This window comes from Arvicola amphibius, chromosome 17, assembly GCF_903992535.2.
Source record: "Arvicola amphibius chromosome 17, mArvAmp1.2, whole genome shotgun sequence".
NCBI classification, from domain to species: Eukaryota; Metazoa; Chordata; class Mammalia; order Rodentia; family Cricetidae; genus Arvicola; species Arvicola amphibius.
In genome coordinates, this window is record NC_052063.2 from 31,906,489 (window position 1) to 31,923,446 (window position 16,958).

The following is a 16,958-nucleotide window of genomic DNA, read 5'->3' on the forward strand; positions in this document are numbered from 1 at the left end:
TGGCCAGTGGGGCTGTTTTACTTTTCCGATCTTCAGGCAAGCTTTATTTATTAAAATACAAATGAAATGTCACTTCTACAATCTGGTCTACAGAGCGAGTTTTAGGACAGGCTCCAAAGCTACAGCGAAACCCTGTCTTGAAAAACCAAAAAGAAGAAAGAAAGAGAAGAAAGAAAGGAAGGAAGGAAGGAAGGAAGGAAGGAAGAAAGTAAAGAAAGAAAGAGAAAAAAGGGGGAAGGAGTTGGGAGATGGCTCAGAAGTTTAGAGCACTGACTGCTCTTCCAGAGGTCCTGGAGTTCAATTCCCAGCATCCATGTGATGGCTCACAACCATCTGTAATGAGATCTAGTGTCCTCTTCTGACGTACAGGCATACATGCAGGCAGAACACTGTGTACATAATGAATAATAAACCTTAAAAACAAAAAAAAATCTATGCCTTGGTAACTTAAAAAAAAAAAAAAAAAACCAAGTTGGGTATAGTAGCACATTGCCTTTGCCCCAGCATTTTGGGGAGCAGAGGCAAGCAGATCTCTGTGAGTCTGAGGCCAATCTAGTCTACTTAGTAAGTCCTAAACCAGCCAGTGCTCTAGAGTAAGGCTCTGTCTCAAAAAGCTGGGCAGGAGGTGAAGGGGGCCTGGAGAGGATGACTCAATATGTAAGAGCTCAGTTCCCAGCAGTCACAAGGTAGCTTGTAACTCTGTTCCAAAGGATCTCTGCCTCTCTTCGTGGGTGTTGAGGAGGCAGACAAGTGTTACACACTGTGAGCACATAGATATGCTTAGGCAAAACACTTCTCTTTCCCGTGTTCTCTCTTTTTTGTTGTCTGAGACAGTCTTACGTAATCCCGACTACTTTGAGGATGGTAGCGAAGATGTCCTTGAACTCCCGGTCCTTCTTACTTCCAAGTGCAGGGAACACACGTGGGTGCCTCCAGACCTGTTTTTACATGGTGCTGGGGCTCAAGCCCAGAGCTTCAGTCACGATAGGCAAGTGCCTGACCAGCTATATTCTAAGCCTTCTTTTTTCTGTTTCTTTCTAACCCTGCTTTTCTCTTTTTTTTTTTAAAATGATTTATTTAACTTCATTGCATGTGCATTGGGTGTAAAGGTGTCAGATCTCGTGGAACTGCATTTTCAGACAGTTGTGAACTGCCATGTGGGTGCTGGGGAATTGAACCTGGGTCCTCTGGAAGAGCAGTCAGTGCTCTTAACTGCTGAGCCATCTCTCCAGCCCCTGCTTTTCCTCTTTACATGAGAAAAATTCAATGTTTTAGATGATTTCTGTTAGTGCAGACACGTTAGTGAAAGGAGCGAGTTTTTTTTTTTATCTGGAATGGGGTCTGTTGGGAGTGTCCTTGGTTTTGATAGACTTTATTCCCCAGGTGCTGAAGTGTGCTGAGACCTCACCTGCGTGCTGGCTGGGCTTCCTGCCTTCGAGGACACACATACACTGGCTAGAGTCCACCACTTCTGCAGGTAATTCATTCGTCTCAGTTCTCCACCCTGATTGGGAGGACTCAACAGTCACATAACAGACATCTTCCCTCAGACAGGCGAAGCCCATCTATCTCTAAATGCTCGTGATTCGTACTTGAAAGTATATTTTTTTAAAAAGATTTATTTATTTATTATTATGAATACAATTACTCTGCCTGCATGTGTATCTGCAACCCCTGAGAGGGCACCAGATCTCATTATAGATGGTTGTGAGCCACCATGTGGTTGCTGGGAATTGAACTCAGGACCTTGGAAGAGCCAGTCAGTGCTCTTAACCTCTGAGCCATCTCTCCAGCCCCTTGTTTTGTTTTTTTGAGATAGGATCTTACCATATGGCCCAGAAGAACTCATTCAGTTTGTCCTGCTTCACGCGTCCTGAGTGGTGGAAATTTCACCAGCGTTGTCATTTATGGGAAAGATGTCCACGTGTGTCAGGGCCCAGGCCGGGGCGCGCGGGGAGGGGGAGGGGGGGAGGGGAGGAGGGGCGGTCTTGTGTACTCTAGGCTGGCCCCAAAGTCATTATGTAATGGAGAGTTCTCCAGCTCTGAATCCAAATCCTTTACCTCTACATCTCAAGGGCTGGGATTCCAGGCCTGTGTAACTACAGTCAACCGTGTTGTTGCATTTTTTCAGAAACTAACCTCCAGGAAAGTCTGGGCAATGCTGTGAGACTGAGACCATGTGTTTGGTGTTCTGGATAGATGAGTCTCAGAGGGCTAGGTGTGCTTGCTGTTTCTCAGAGGGCCCCCGAGTATGGACTCCCAGTGTGTACACTGCTTCTTGAAACCCCAGCTGCAGGAGGTTTAACACCCTCTTATGGCTTTGGCTGGTATATACACACAGTCACAAAATGGCTTTTTCGTGTTTTTTGGGGGGGTGGTATTGAGATGGAATCCCACTTTGTAGCCCCCGCAGTCCTGGCTCTCACTATGTAGTCTCAAATCCAACAAAGATCTAGCCTGCCTCTGCCTCCCAAATGCTTGAGCATGTGCGGTCGCATCTCCAGCAAGGGTGTTTTTCCTCCAGTGCACATTCTACGAGAAGTTCCAAACTAGTCGCTTCGAAATCAGAAGGTGTAAATGTTTTCTTCCTAAAAGATATTACAAATAATTTCTACTCCCTCCCAAAGCAACTTAGTGGTGTTGCCTGTAATTCTACCTCCTCAGGAGAATAGTTAGGAGTTGGGTTAGGAACCAGGTTGAGCAACATAGAGAGAGCCCCTCTCAAGAAAACCAAACAAAAACAAAAGAACCTAATGCTGGACTGTGGGACCTAAGAATTAGAAATTGACCTCAATGGAGAAAGTGTGAACAGCTTAACGAAAGGAAACAGAAAGGCAGGAGCCATGCTGGAGGGCTAGGGTTCTCCCGACCCTCCGGAGCAGAACCTTAGGACCCTGCTGCCTTCCCCTCCCCCTCACAAAACCAGGATGAAGCTCACAGCAGACACACTCTGCTGGACTTGGGTTTGACATCCAGCACCCCAAAACGTGTGTGACTCACCGAATTGCAGTCTCTAGTTACTGTTGTCTGTGCGCTTTGACCTGACTTTTCTATCATGTGTGTATTCTGGGACATTTCACTTCTGTGGCCCTAAATTATTGGATAGACTACGAAAATGTAGTAGTATACCAGGGGAAGTATGACTTTATGTGACTCAAGACTTATCTGTTGTCTCTCCCTCCTTTCTGAATCTGGTTCTATAGCCCAGGATGGCCTCATGCTCACCAGGTAGCTGAGGATAACCTTGAGCTTCAGAATGTTCCGGGGTGCTGGGATTCACAGGCGTGTGCCACCATGCCTTGTTTTAAACTTTTTCCCCCCCATTTTAAAAATGTTCCTTTGAAGCTCAGAGCTGTTTTTTTTTTTTTTTTTGTTTTGTTTTGTTTTGTTTTGTGTTTTGTTTTTTTAAATCAGAGTTTGAAAGGAAAACAAAACAAAAACAAAACAAAAAACAGGGCAGTCAAAACTCTCAGTCTTGACAGAGGCCAAGAGGAGGAGGCGAATTAAAGAGGGAAGAAAGAAAGTTAATGCCTTTTGAGTTAGGGTCCAAGAAAGCAGGCAGGATTCATCAGGGGAGGCTTGCGAGCAGCTGCGCTGGAGGGGGGCGGGGAGGAGAAAGTCTCCCGGGGGCGGGGGGTCATGCTTTTCGAGTTAGAGCTTAGAAAAGTGGCAGGCCTAGCTGCTGTGAAGATCTGCTAACTACTGCGGAAGTTATCGGGTGTTTTCCTGGTGTGTAGCTGAAACCTCCTTAGCCCATCCTAGAATCTGCTTTATTTGCTAACAGGGTTTCACCACGCAGCCCTGGTTGGCTTGGGATGCCCGTGTAGACCAGGCGTGTCGGAACTCTGGAAATCCTCCAGCGGTCGTGCTAAGATCACAGGTGTCAGCCTCAGCTCCCAGTAGTCCTAGGAGAGTCTTAGTATTTAAGTTAGTTTAAGTTTTCCATTGCTGAGATGTATTGCACTCGAACAGCCACGTGGCATGGCATACGTATGGACGCCGGAGGACAACTTTGGAGATGGTTTCTCTTGCCGCTGTAGGTTCCAGGCTCTGAGCTGTCAGGCTTGCAGCAGGCATCCTTACCAGCTGAGCCATCTTGACGGCCTATAGCGTAATCTTGAATGCACTAAGGTACTGTTTCCAGAAATGTTCTCTTAAGGTCTTCCGTGTTGGTCACATGACACTCAAAGGGGTGCAACTGGGAGACAGTAACTAATCACGATAACAGCTGGGTGTTCCCTACTTAGGCTGCTGCATAGAATGGCTTCATTGTTTCACTTAAAATGCTAGAAAATAGATAATTATTTACTTCATTTTACAAATGAGAAAAGTCTGAGGTACAAGGGACTGTTTTAAAAAACGTGAAGATGGTGTGTTAGCAGGTGGAGGCACCTGTGCATGGGTCTGGGACCCGAGTTCCATACTCCCGCCCAAGGAAGGAACTAGCTCCCGGAACAGCTTGAGAGTCCTTCTGTAACTACAAGCACACTATGGAATTTGAATGTGCACACACACACACACACAAATAAAAGTAAATATTTTAAGGTTTCAAACATGTGAAGTAGTTCTCTCAGGGTGAGTTGAGGGACTGGACTAAATTGTTAACAAAACCCTACCTCAAAATGCGGTACATTTACACAATGGAGTACTAACACAGCAGGAAAAATAATGAGATCTTGAATTTTGCAGGAAAATGGATGGAGCTAGAAAACATTATTTTGAATGAGGTAACCCAGACACAGAAAGACAATTATCACATGTACTCACTCATAGGTGGTTTTTATTTTATTTTATTTTATTTTTTAAATATTTTATTATTTATTTATTTATTTATTTATTATGTATACAATATTCTGTCTGTGTGTATGCCTGCAGGCCAGAAGAGGGCACCAGAACCCCACTACAGATGGTTGTGAGCCACCATGTGGTTTGCTGGGAATTGAACTCAGGACCTTTGGAAGAGCAGGCAATGCTCTTAACCTCTGAGCCATCTCTCCAGCCCCTCATAGGTGGTTTTTAAAACATAAGCAAAGAAAAGCCAGCCTACAAACAACAATCCCAGGGAATTTAGACTACAATGCAGACAATAAGAGAGACTTACATAAATCTAATCTACATGGGAAGTAGAAAGTAGAAAAAGACAAGATCTCCTGAGTAAATTGAGAGCATGGGACCTTGGGGGAGGATAAAAGGGGGAGGGGAGAGGCAGGGAGGGGAGCAGAGAAAAATGGAGAGCTCAATAAATATCAATTTTTAAAAATAGAAAAAAAAACCCTGCCTCTAGGAAGACAAAAAAAATGAATGTTTTCATCACAAATGATAAGTGTTAGAAGGGACAGATGTTTTACCTGGTATAAACATTATACAATGTATACATATATAAAAACACTGGCCAATATTGGTTAGTATGTATATTGATGCTTTTATGTATCAATGCATCATTGAGTTGGGGCCAGTGGAGGCTGCATAGTGAGACTTGACTCAGAAGAGATAAGACAATTCTACTTTTTATAGATTAGACGGGCAGTGATGGTGCACGCCTTTAATCCCAGCACTCGGGAGGCAGAGGCAGTAGGATCTCTGTGAGTTCGAGACCAGCCTGGTCTACAGAGCAAATTCTGGGAAGAGAAGCCCTGTCTGGAGCAACAACAGCAAACAGCGACAACAACAAAACCACACAATTAGACACACACAAAACCACACAATTAGACACACACAAATACACCAATTTATTATTATTACTTTTTTTTGAGATGGGGTTTTTCTGTGTAATAGCCCTACCATGGTGAGATACCAGTTAATATCATTTAGATATTTAGATAGATGGGTCAGGATATGGTAAATGAAAGCTTCTGAGGGTGGAAAAGGAAGTTCTTGAAAAATGTGGGTGTCCCTGAGAGATGCTGTTATTTACTTTTGTGCTGTCCTGAACTCCCATTTCCATGCGCAGGGGCCCATTCCCACGATTCCCACGTTGAGGCTGTCCCCACCCTTCCTGTGTCCCTGTAGAGCAGGCGCTTCCTGTCCTGTTGTAAATGAGAGCAGAGCTGGGGATAGCTCCGCATGTGTTTACTCTGCAGTGCTGGCGCTGGCTGTCCCGTTATCACAGCAAAACAGTAAACGGGAAAGCCAGCAAGCAGAGCTTCATTTCAGAGAGGGTTTGGAGCCTGTGTTGATGGCAGCCAGGAGGACTGAGGAGGGGCTCTGAGGCCCGTCGGTCTCCCTCCCTTTTCTGGTCAGATGGGTGGACTTCTGTGGGTCATTCTTAAGTTTTCTTTTCTTGCTACAGCCGTTCCTTCGAGGGCAGACTGGAGGTGAGTTTACCGCGACTGCGTGGGATTCTTGTCTCTTACGTTCTATTTCTTCTTTCCTAAAAAGTCTCATCTCCTCCTCCTTTGTGAGACTTTTGTGAGTTTTTAAAAGAGTTATGGTTTCTTCTTTCTTTGACAGCTCAGAGACGATATCCTAACTCTGCGAACTTCATTCAGCGTGGCGAGAAATTCCACACCTGGTGAGTGTTTTCTACTTGTTTAAGCTTAGGGGTTTAAGGGCTAAGAAAATAATAGAATAAAAAGTCGAAAAGCGTTGGGCAAGGTGCAAGGTGGTGTAATCTGTGGCCTAGCCATCAGAAAAGCAGGCATGAGGATTAGGAGTTCATCATTTCTGGCTGTGTGGAGCCCAACCACAGCTTGGGCTACTTGAGACCCTGTCTTAAAAATATCAAACAGGGCTGGAGAGTTTGATTTGGTTGGTTAAGAAGCTAATACAGAGGACCGAAGTTTGATTCCCAGCACCCACATGGTGGCTCACAAACATCTGTGTCTGCAGTTTTAGGGCATCTGATGCCCTCTTCTGACCTCCATAGGCACCAGGAACACACGTGATATATAATACTCACACATGATTTAAATAAAGCTAACTTTAAAAAGAAGCATCAAGTATAAGCTGGGGGCCGGGAATGTGGCTCCGTGGCAAAGCTCCAGGTCACCTGGCATCATCAAACCAAACAACCAAACCAAACAAACACACAAACAAAGAAGGCACTCTTGAGCGTGTCTATACAGTAGCCCTGCACTACGGCAGGGGGATAATGGGTTTGAGGTCAGTGAGAGGCTGCAGATGAGGCCCCACCTTACATAAATAGTTAAATAATAATAAATAAGATAGCTTCTCTTGGGCTGAAGACATTACTTTGTATAGCTTAGCGGAGTGGTGGAGCGCTGAGCGGATACCGAATGGAGCCTTGGTTTTGATCCCTGCTGCCACCAAAAGTAGACGATAAAGGCTTCCACTTGTTCAAAAATCGCCAAGCCCGAGCTTCCTGAAATTGTTCTGCTGGATGGCTTTTATTATTTATTATTTTGGTTTTTGCTGTGATTGAAGGCATGAATGAGCCACCATGCCTGCTGAGGCACCTTCCTTGCTGAGACTCTGAAGCGGGAGAGCTGACGTCAGCCTGTCTTTCCCATCATGGAGCTAATTCGTGTCTGCTCTTTGTGCATTCACCTTCGTTCTGCTTACTACATTTTGTGTGTGTGTGTGTGTGTGTGTGTGTGTGTGTTGGGCTGTGCATGCCACAGCGCGTGTGCAGGTCAGAGAGAACAACTTCTGGGAGTGGGTTCTCCCTTTAACCATGTGGTGCCAACAACTGAATCGAACCATTCATCCAAAAGAGAGAGGATGAGAGAGGAGAGAGGACATGAAGGAGGATGACGAGACGGGCGAGCGAGAGAAGAAGAGCGAGAGAGACTGAGAGAGAGAGAGAGAGAGAGAGAGGAACCTAGAGCCTAGGCTGGCCGTGCACTTGTGATCCTCCTGCCTCATCCTCTTGGTGTGTTCCTCCATCTCTCTGGCCTTGGCTAGCCACACTGTTCTGAAGATCAGGCTGGCCCTCTGGCCTCAGACTCGGTGGGTGGGTCGTCCCTCGCGTGTGCTGCACTGACAGCTTTACACGGCGCATCACCATTTCCAGGCCACGAGCTTGTGTTTTCACTACTATTATTATTTACTTATTTACTTGCTTTTCTTAAAGATTCATTTTCTGGGCTGGAGACTGGCTCGGCAGTTAAGAGGTTAAGAGGCAGCTCTTCCAGAGGACCCAGGTTCCATGGGGCTCAGCACCTTCTGTAAACTGTGGTCCAGGGGATCTGATAGCCTCGCTGACACACAGGCAGGGCCAAACACCAGGTGCACATAAGACCACCAAAAGTTCTTTTTATCTTTTAAAAATTGTGTGTATAGAGAGAGAGTGAAGAGAGGGTGAGAGACAGAGTGTGATAGTGTGAGAGAGGAGAGAGAGAAGAGAGAGGAGAGAGAGAGCTAGCAACAGTGAAAGCTGGAGCAATAGAGGTGGTCCCTAAACCACCTGATAAGGATGCCTGACAGGCGTAAGCTAGGGTCCTCTGGAAGAGCAGCAAATGCTCTTAGCCTCTAAGCCCTCTCTCCAGCCTCCATGTTCTTTCTTAATACGTTAAGATCAGTCTAATAAATAGCCAGGCGGTGGTGGTGCACGCCTTTAATCCCAGCACTCGGGAGGCAGAGGCAGGCAGATCTTCTGTGAGTTCGAGGCCAGCCTGGTCTACAAGAGCTAGTTCCAGGACAGGCTCCAAAGACAGAAACAGGAGAAATCCAGTCTTGAAAAACAAAAACAAACAAAACAAAAAATCAGCCTAAATATAAGGTAGTTTGAGCTCCAAGCTCGTCTCACACAATATAGTTTCCTATACATGCTCTGGAAGGCAGAGTGAGGGGGGGGGGGCAGGGTCCTTTTATATCAGATTTGAAATCTCTTTTTTTTTTTTTTTTTTGGTTTTTCGAGACAGAGTTTCTCTGTGGCATTTGGAGCCTGTCCTGGAACTAGCTCTTGTAGACCAGGCTGGCCTCGAACTCACAGAGATCCATCTGCCTCTGCCTCCTGAGTGCTGGGATTAAAGGCGTGCGCCACCACCGCCCGGCATTAGACTTGAAATCTTAAAAAAAAAAAAAAATCTAGTACATTATTTTGAATGGCGTGCACAGTGCATGCTTGTGGGGGTCAGAGAACAGTTTTGTTCCTCCTCCTTCTACCTGTAGATCTGAGGACTTTAGGCTTGGCAACCTTTACCACTAAGCCATCTTGCAGGCTGAGCTTGAAATCTTGTAGCTGAGATTTGAGGGAAAGAAAGTTTCAAACCAAATCAAAACAACAACAAAAATGTTTGCCTTTTATTGATAGTAGGATAATGTCTTTTTGCAGTAATGAAACTTGTTCGTGAGGGGAATGGGGCCTGTTATTGACATTTGACAGGGATTAGACCTAAGAACTCTTCTCTCTAGCTCCAAGGACTAAGCTTATGGAAAACAAACCAGACTAGAAGAACATCCTGGCATTAGGACCCAGTGGAAGGTGGCTTGTCCTGCCTCTCGGTTAACTTCTGTCAGCGACGCGAGGCAGACCTAGCTCATTCTTCCCCGCAGCCCCTCCTCTCTCTCTCTCTCTTGCTCGCTCCTTTTCTCCCCTTTCTCCTCCCCCTCCCCTTTTCCCTTTCCCTCCCTCTTTCCCTCCCTTCCTCTCTCCCTCTCCTTTCCCCCCCTCCTCCCCACTACCCTCTCCACCCCCTCCCTTTCCTTCTCTCCTTTCTCTTAGTTCTCTAACAGTAAAGAAAACATGCTGCTATCAGTGACTTCCAGGCCTGGGATTTCGACTTTTGGGTATAACAAGAACAACAAGAAGGTAGGAAAATGCTTTTGAGGAATCTTGCTCCTTCCTTTCCGAGGGGGTCCGGGAGTGCCCTTGGTTTACGCATTCTCCTTAAGAGGGGAACTAGATTCCTTTCTCCCCGCTCAGCGCCTCTGCTTCTGCCCCTTATTTCCCTGCCTTTTCGCACCTGGTTCCCGAGTTGAAGGACTTTAGATCCAGGGTTTGTGAGGCCGGAGATGGCCGGCGGAATAAAACAGTCAGCTTTGTGAGTTTGTATCTTGTGAAACGAAGTTAGTTTGACACTGTCTGCTGTTGGTGCCCATGTTTATTGGGGACAGTGTTGTCATCCCGAACCTTGTCCCTAGGGCTCATTCTTCTCCACCCGTTGGCTAATTGTGTCTTCCCCTAACCCCACCTCACTTTTTACACAAACCACAGCCGAAGTCGCAGGTATGCAGGAGAGAACTACGGGCTTCCTCAAGAATTGGAGTTTGGTTTCTAAGACTGGAGACCCTAACCCCTACTCCAATCCCACCCATCTGGCAGAGGAAGTTGGGGGGAGATAACATGCTTTGGGATTCAGGCAGGAGCCTCTGTGATCTTTGGGTCTTGCCTTTCGAGCGGATACTTGGAACCCTGCAGATAGCAGGCTCAGCAAGGATTCCTGGAGTCTTTATGATTAACCCGTGGCTTGCCTGAGAAGCTGAGCTATGGGTGAGTGAACAGAGAGCCTGGAGAGGATGGACAGTCTTTGCCAGAGAACTCCTTGGCAGTTTCCTGGTGTCTCGTGGCGCACAGTGCTGGAGAAGAACTTTAGCAGGAGAACTTCCAGCCCATTCTGGACATTGTTCTTCCAGAGTTCTGTGCTTAGCTTCTCTGATGGAATGTTGGAGCTAGAGAAAGATTCATGTCCTCCTGGACCTGAAGGAGACCATTTCAGAGACTGAAACACTATAGTATCTCATCAGGGCAGGACCCTAGTGAGGTCTTAGTTTATGTGGCATTCATTCTGTTTCTGTGCCTACAGAAATAAAACTCTACAGCCATGCGGTGGCACGGGCCATTAATCCTAGCACTTAGGAGGCAGAGGCAGGCAGATCTTTGAGTTCTGAGTTCAAGACCATTGTGGTCTACAGATCAAGTTCCAGGACAGCCAGGGCCACACAAGAAACCCTATCTTAAAAAACCAAAAGAAAGAAAGAAAAAAGAAAGCAGGTCTATACATATTTTTATTATATTATATACATAATGTATCAATATGATAATGTATAGTCTGATTTCATGTTGCATATATTATTCATTTATATCTATGTTTGTTTGAAAGGGGAATAGGCCATCTATCTTATTCTTCTCAAATGTATATAGTACTGTAGAAAAGTTTCTCTCTCTCTTTCTTTTTCTTTTTCTTTTTTTTTTTTTTGTAAGTTTTGGGGTTTTGAGATGTGACCTCCCTCTTTACCCCAGGCTAGAACTCACTCTGTAGCCCAGGCTGGTCTTGAATTTGCTGCTGCCCTTCTAGGATCACGGGCATGGATGGGATGGACCACTGTACCCGGATCTTTTTTCTTTTTCTTCTTTTTTTCCTCTTCTTCCTTTTGTTTTCAGTAGGGTTTCTATTATGTAGCCCAGCCTGGTCCTCAAACTGTGATACTGCTGGCTTAGCCTCCCCAGAGCTCCCATTACAGCTCCTTCCTGATTCTTCTTCCATTCAAGTTTCTCCGGATAACTGTTAAAATAAAAACGGAATGAGCTTCTGATCTGAATATATCGAAGCTGCCTTTTCTCAGCTCTCCACTCCCTGTGGATTAGGAGAGGTGTTTAGGGTGCAGATTCCGTTTTCTGGTTTGGGGGCTGGAACTTACGGCCTTGCACATGCTAGACACGCACTTGGCAACTAAGCACACAGCCTAATGTTTAGATTCTAAGCGTAGGGGAGTGCGAGCAGCGAGAGATAGGACTGAGGGTTTGGATTTAATCTTGTATCTCTTCCTGATAATTTATAAGGTCTGGGTGGCTAGAAGGGGGGACATCTGCATTGTTACTAATGTATGGTCAAGAATTCTGGGGGCTGGTGAGAGGGGCTCTGTGGGGAAAAGCAATTGCCACACAAACCCGATGACCTGATTTCCAGCCTCAGGTCCCATGGAAGAAAGAGCGAATCACTCCCTTCCTGACGTTTGTCCTCTGACCTACACACACACACACACACACACACACAGTGGGGCATGTGTACGTGCTCACGCACACATACTAGATACACACTAATAATAATAATAAAAGAGAGTAAAAAAATTTAAAAAGTCTTTGGGGGTCTGTTAAGATGGCTCAGCTGGCAAAGGTCGTGCTTTCAAGCCCGAGGACATGAGTTCCATCCCCAGAACCCCCGTGGTAGAAGGAGACTCCCACAGGTTGTCCTCTGACCTCTACATACACAAAATAAGTAAATGAAAGTGTTCGGTGAAAATAAAAGTCTTCAGATTCTTACAGTCAATGTTCTAAAACATTGGAAGTTGTATTTGCATATTGCAGCTGTGCACATTGTGTGTGTGTGTACTTGTGAATTTGTGAAATATGAACTGAGACATATGACCGATTTCATTTGTATGTGTGTATGTATGTATGGCCTTATGAATTCCAGTCATATGAACTGAGACATATGACTGATTTCGTGTGTGTATGTATGTATGTATGTATGGCCTTATGAATTCCGGGCATATGAACTAAGACATATGACTGATTTCTTGTGTGTGTGTGTATGGACTCATGAATTCCAGGCATGTGAACTGAGACATATGACTGATTTCGTGTGTGCGTGTGTATGGACTCATGAATTCCAGGCATATGAACTGAGACATATGACTGATTTCGTGTGTGCGTGTGTATGGACTCATGAATTCCAGGCATATGAACTGAGACATATGACTGATTTCGTGTGTGCGTGTGTATGGACCCGTGAATTCCAGGCATATGAACTAAGACACAGCTGTTTGCTCTTTATCTTGCTGTTGACAGATGAGTTTGATAGTTTGACGCATTTGTTTCTATGTTTCAGGAAACAAAGAGTTTCAATGTATTTTCTCGTGTGCTGTTTTTTCTTTTTTCTTTCTTTTTTTCTTTTATTTTTTCTTTGCTGTTTCAGTTCTTACTGTGCAACCCTGATTGACTTGAAACTTACTCTAGCTGTGTAGACCAAGGTGCCCTCAAACAGAGCAGCCCTCCCGGCTGGCTCCAGTCTCCAGACGCCCGGGATTACTGGCAAGCACCACCAGGCAAAGCAATTTGTGCATTTTTTTTTAATGTGTATGGGTGTTTTGTCTGCAGGTATGTCTGCACACCACATTTGTGCCTGTTGCCTTTGGAGGCCAGAAAAGCTGTTGAACCCCTGAAACTGGAGTCAACAGACAGCAGTGGGTGCTGGGAACCCCGCCTTGGTACTTTGAAAGAACAGCCAGTGCTCTTAACTACTAAGCCATCTTTCCAATCCATTTTGTGCACTTTTTACCTAAAGTTAACAATTTTAAAGATCTTGGGATGTGGAGGGCTGGAGAGATGGCTCAGAGGTTAAGAGCACTGGCTGCTCTTCCAGAGGTCCTGAGTTCAATTCCCAGCAACCACATGGTGGCTCACAGCCATCTATAATGAGATCTGGTGCCCTCTTCTGGCATTCAAGCACACATGAAAAGAATGTTGTATACATGATAAATAAATAAATAATTTTTTTTTTTTAAATATCTTGGGATGTGCATGGTAGCCTTCTGTGAATTTAAGGCTAGTTCTGGTCTACGTAGAGAGAACTTGTCTCAGAAAGCAAACAAGTAACTTGGTCTAGTGTCACACATCTTTAAATCCCTACAGAGGCACGCAGATCTCTGAGTTCAAATCTGGCCTGTTCTGAGATCCAGGGCAGCCAGGACTACATAGAGAAACCCTGTCTCAAAAACTAAAACAAAGAGAGAGAAAGAAAGAGAAATTTAAAAATCTTTTGTTAATTTTTAGTGATAACCATAAAATGCGCTCTTTTAAAAATAAGAACGAAAAGAGTTGTAAAATAAAGTCTTGTAGTTTCTTCACGTCTATCATCTCTTGCTCAGACCCCACTCCTGCAGGACATGTCTGCCGGTAGTTTGGTGTACTTTTTCCAGACGTCATACTGAGACAGTTTCCCTGCAGGTGTGGGGGCACAGACCCAGCGTGTAGGAAGCAGAGGCAGGAAGATTGCCACAAGTCCCGGGTAGCCTCTGTCACACTGCAAGAATCAGTCTAGGACAAAAGCTGAATGTCACACGTCTGTCATCCAGGCGTTCTGTGGGAACCAACACTTGGAAGATAGAGGCAGGAGGAGGGTTAGGAGTTCAAGGTCATCCTCAACTACACAGTGAGTTTTTGAGTCCATGAGCCCAGGCCTCAAACGGAAGACAAGGGGTGGGGTCAGGATGCAGCTTATTTGGTAGAGTTCTTGTTCAACACACATGAAGCCCTGGAAGTCTCCAGCTCCCAGCACCCCATAAACAGGCTGAAGCTGCACACTCCTGAAGCCCTCACCCTCAGAGACCCAAGTTTGAGGCCAGCCTCATCTACATAATGATTTCTAGACTAGACCAGCTTCATAGTATGACCCTGTCTCATAAAAACTATAAAACTCATGGGGTGGTGGTGGCGCAGGCCTTTAATCCCAGCACTTGGGAGGCAGAGGCAGGCGGATCTCTGTGAATTCGAGGCCAGCCTGGTGTACAAGAGCTAGTTCTATGACAGGCCAAAGCTACAGAGAAACCCTGTCCCCAAACAAACAAACAAACAAACAAAAAAAGAGCCTGCTGTGACGTGTGGGGGGGTGGGGGGGACGGGAACTATTTCCCCAACATGTGTGCTGCAGCGTGTGTGCGCACAATAAAAGTGTAATTTTTTTTTTTTTTGTTTTTTTTTTTTTTTTTTTTTGATTTTGTTTTTGTTTTTTCAAGACAGGGTTTCTCTGTGTAACAGCCCTGGCTGTCCTGGAACTTGCTCTGTAGATCAGGCTGGCCTCGAACTCACAGAGATACACCTGCCTCTTAAGTGCTGGGGTTAAAGGTGTATGCCACCATGGCCTGGCCAGTATAATCCAGTTTTTAGAGAATAAAGTAAAAATGGGGAGCTTATTAATAAACTGCTTGCCTAGCATCCGTGAGGCTCTGGGCTCCAGCCAAGCATCTCAAAACCAACGTGCAGAGGGTCCTGCCATCCCGGTACTTGCAACGTTGCGGGGGGGGGGGGGGGGGGGGGGGGGGGGGCGCTCAGAAGTCCAGGGTCATCCTGGTTTACTTGGCAAGATCAAGGCCAACCTGGGATACTCGGGACCCTGTCTTCACAACACAAAAAGGCTGGATGTGTTTGCATACTTTTAATCCCAGTATTTGGGAGGCAGAGGCAGGTAGAGCTCAGAATTGGAGTCTAGTTTGGGTCTACGTGATGAGTCCCAAAGCAGCTACCTAGTGAGACTGTCTCAAAACAGCAACAGCCAGACGCGGTGGCACAGGACTCTAAAAGAGACCACACATAGAAGCAGGGGTGTTCTCCGAGTAATTCCTGGCTGTCATCATTTTCTTGTTTCTTTTGTGTTCAGAGACATAGTCTCAAGTAGCCTAGGCTGATCTCAGCCGCGGGACTTCCTGATCCTCTTGTCTCTACCTCCCAAGTGCTGGGATAATTTGCATGTGGTGCTGAGTCTCTCTGAAAGTCACAGCTTTCTTATTTATTATGCCTGTGGGTGGGGGAGGGAGGAGGGGAGTTTTCCAGCCAGGCTGTCTTTACTGGGGAGTTCTGGGGATCTGCTTCTCCCCGTCCCAGAGATGGGTTATAGGCACATGAGGCTATGCTTGGTTTCATGTGGATTCTAAGGGGAAGGTGATAAGAATGTTTTGCTACAGCTGGGAGGTGGTGGTGACACAGGCCTTTAATCCAAGCACTTGGGAGGCAGAGGCAGGCCGATCTCTGTGAGTTCGAGGCCAGCCTGGTCTACGAGAGCTAGTTCCAGGACAGGCTCCAAAGCTACAGAGGAAACCCTGTCTTGAAAAATAAAATAAAAAATAATTAAATAAATAAAAAGATTGGAAATTCAAGGGCAGTTTTGACTATGTGAGACCCCTGTGTCAAAGAAGCGAAGTGGAGTCTCTGAGAATTGGGTGTGGTACTGCTCTTGTAGAAGACCAAGTTAGATTACAGATCCACCTCAGGGACCTTGCCCATAAATCCAGCTCCAGAGGGACTGGTTGCTTCTGGCATCTGTGGGTACCTGCATTCATGAGCCTACACACACACACACACACACACACGCACGCACGCACACATACACGCACGCACACACCACGCACATACACACAGAGATCATTAATTTTTAAAACATTTATGTGTATGTGTGTGGGTAGGCCCATGCAAATACAGTGCCCGCAGAGGCCAGGGATGCCGGATCCCTTAGAGGCAGATTACAAGCAGTTGTGAGCCGCCTGATGTTGGTGCTGGGAGCTGAATTTGGATGTCCTGCAACAGCAATATGAGCTCTTAAACCACTGAGCCATATCTCTAGTTCCTAAAAATCTTTTTTTTTTTTTTTTTTTTTTTTTTTGCGAGGAGTGGAGCTATAACTTTTTGGCAAAACACTTGCTTACCTTACTCAAGACTCTGGGTTCAATCCCCAGAACCACAAAAACAAATTAACGGATAAATAAAAATTTAAAATCAGCTAATAAAGGCAGTCCTTTCTTAGGACATTAAATTTCTGTCCTTTGGAATTAAAATCGTTACAAAAGGGAAGCAAGCTTGTCGGCACACAGTGTGTGCCTGGAGTCCCAGCACTCCGAAACAGAAGCCAAATAACTATGTGGAGTTCGAGGGCAAGCCTGTTCAGCCACCCAGAGCAAGGAGAGAGAGAGAGAGAGAGAGAGAGAGAGAGAGAGAGAGAGAGAGAGAGAGAGAGAGAGAGAGAGAGAGAGAGAAAGAGAGAGAGAGAGAGAGAGACTATAAGTAAATACATAACGTCACAGAATGGGAAGTGTGTGATTTCAACAAAAATTCTACAAGATTTAATGTGATTACTTAAAGAAATGGTAATGGTCTTGAGCCAGGTAATAAGTAGAAAAAGCAAGAACGTTAGCTTGTAGGTCTCGAAACTGCGCCCTCGTGTTTGGGGGGCGCTGCCTCGGTGCAGAGATGAAGTAGGGAAGGAAGGGGAATGTTTGGGAATCAAGGGATTCTGCCTGTGAGAGGCCCCGCCTTCCCTGACATCATCTCCTGGCATTTGCTAGAA

At 45.7% G+C, this 16,958-nt stretch overlaps 1 protein-coding gene across 3 annotated transcripts in view; it reads left to right on the forward strand.

Moving 5' to 3' along the window:
• The first annotated feature begins 1,374 nt into the window (after window positions 1-1,374).
• The window catches only part of Rbms2 (RNA binding motif single stranded interacting protein 2), a 58,902-nt gene continuing 43,318 nt past the window's right edge, over window positions 1,375-16,958 (forward strand). The window contains exons 1-2 of one of the 3 annotated variants that reach the window (XM_038314912.2): window positions 1,375-1,477; window positions 6,451-6,511. Coding sequence is in view for 1 of the 3 variants with exons in the window: in XM_038314911.2 (XP_038170839.1) it covers window positions 9,647-9,712 (66 nt within the window). In the remaining 2 variants the exon portion in view is untranslated. Of the gene's footprint in view, window positions 1,478-6,048; window positions 6,315-6,450; window positions 6,512-9,575; window positions 9,713-16,958 lie in introns of those variants that run through there. The other 2 variants (XM_038314913.2, XM_038314911.2) reach the window with 2 other exon arrangements.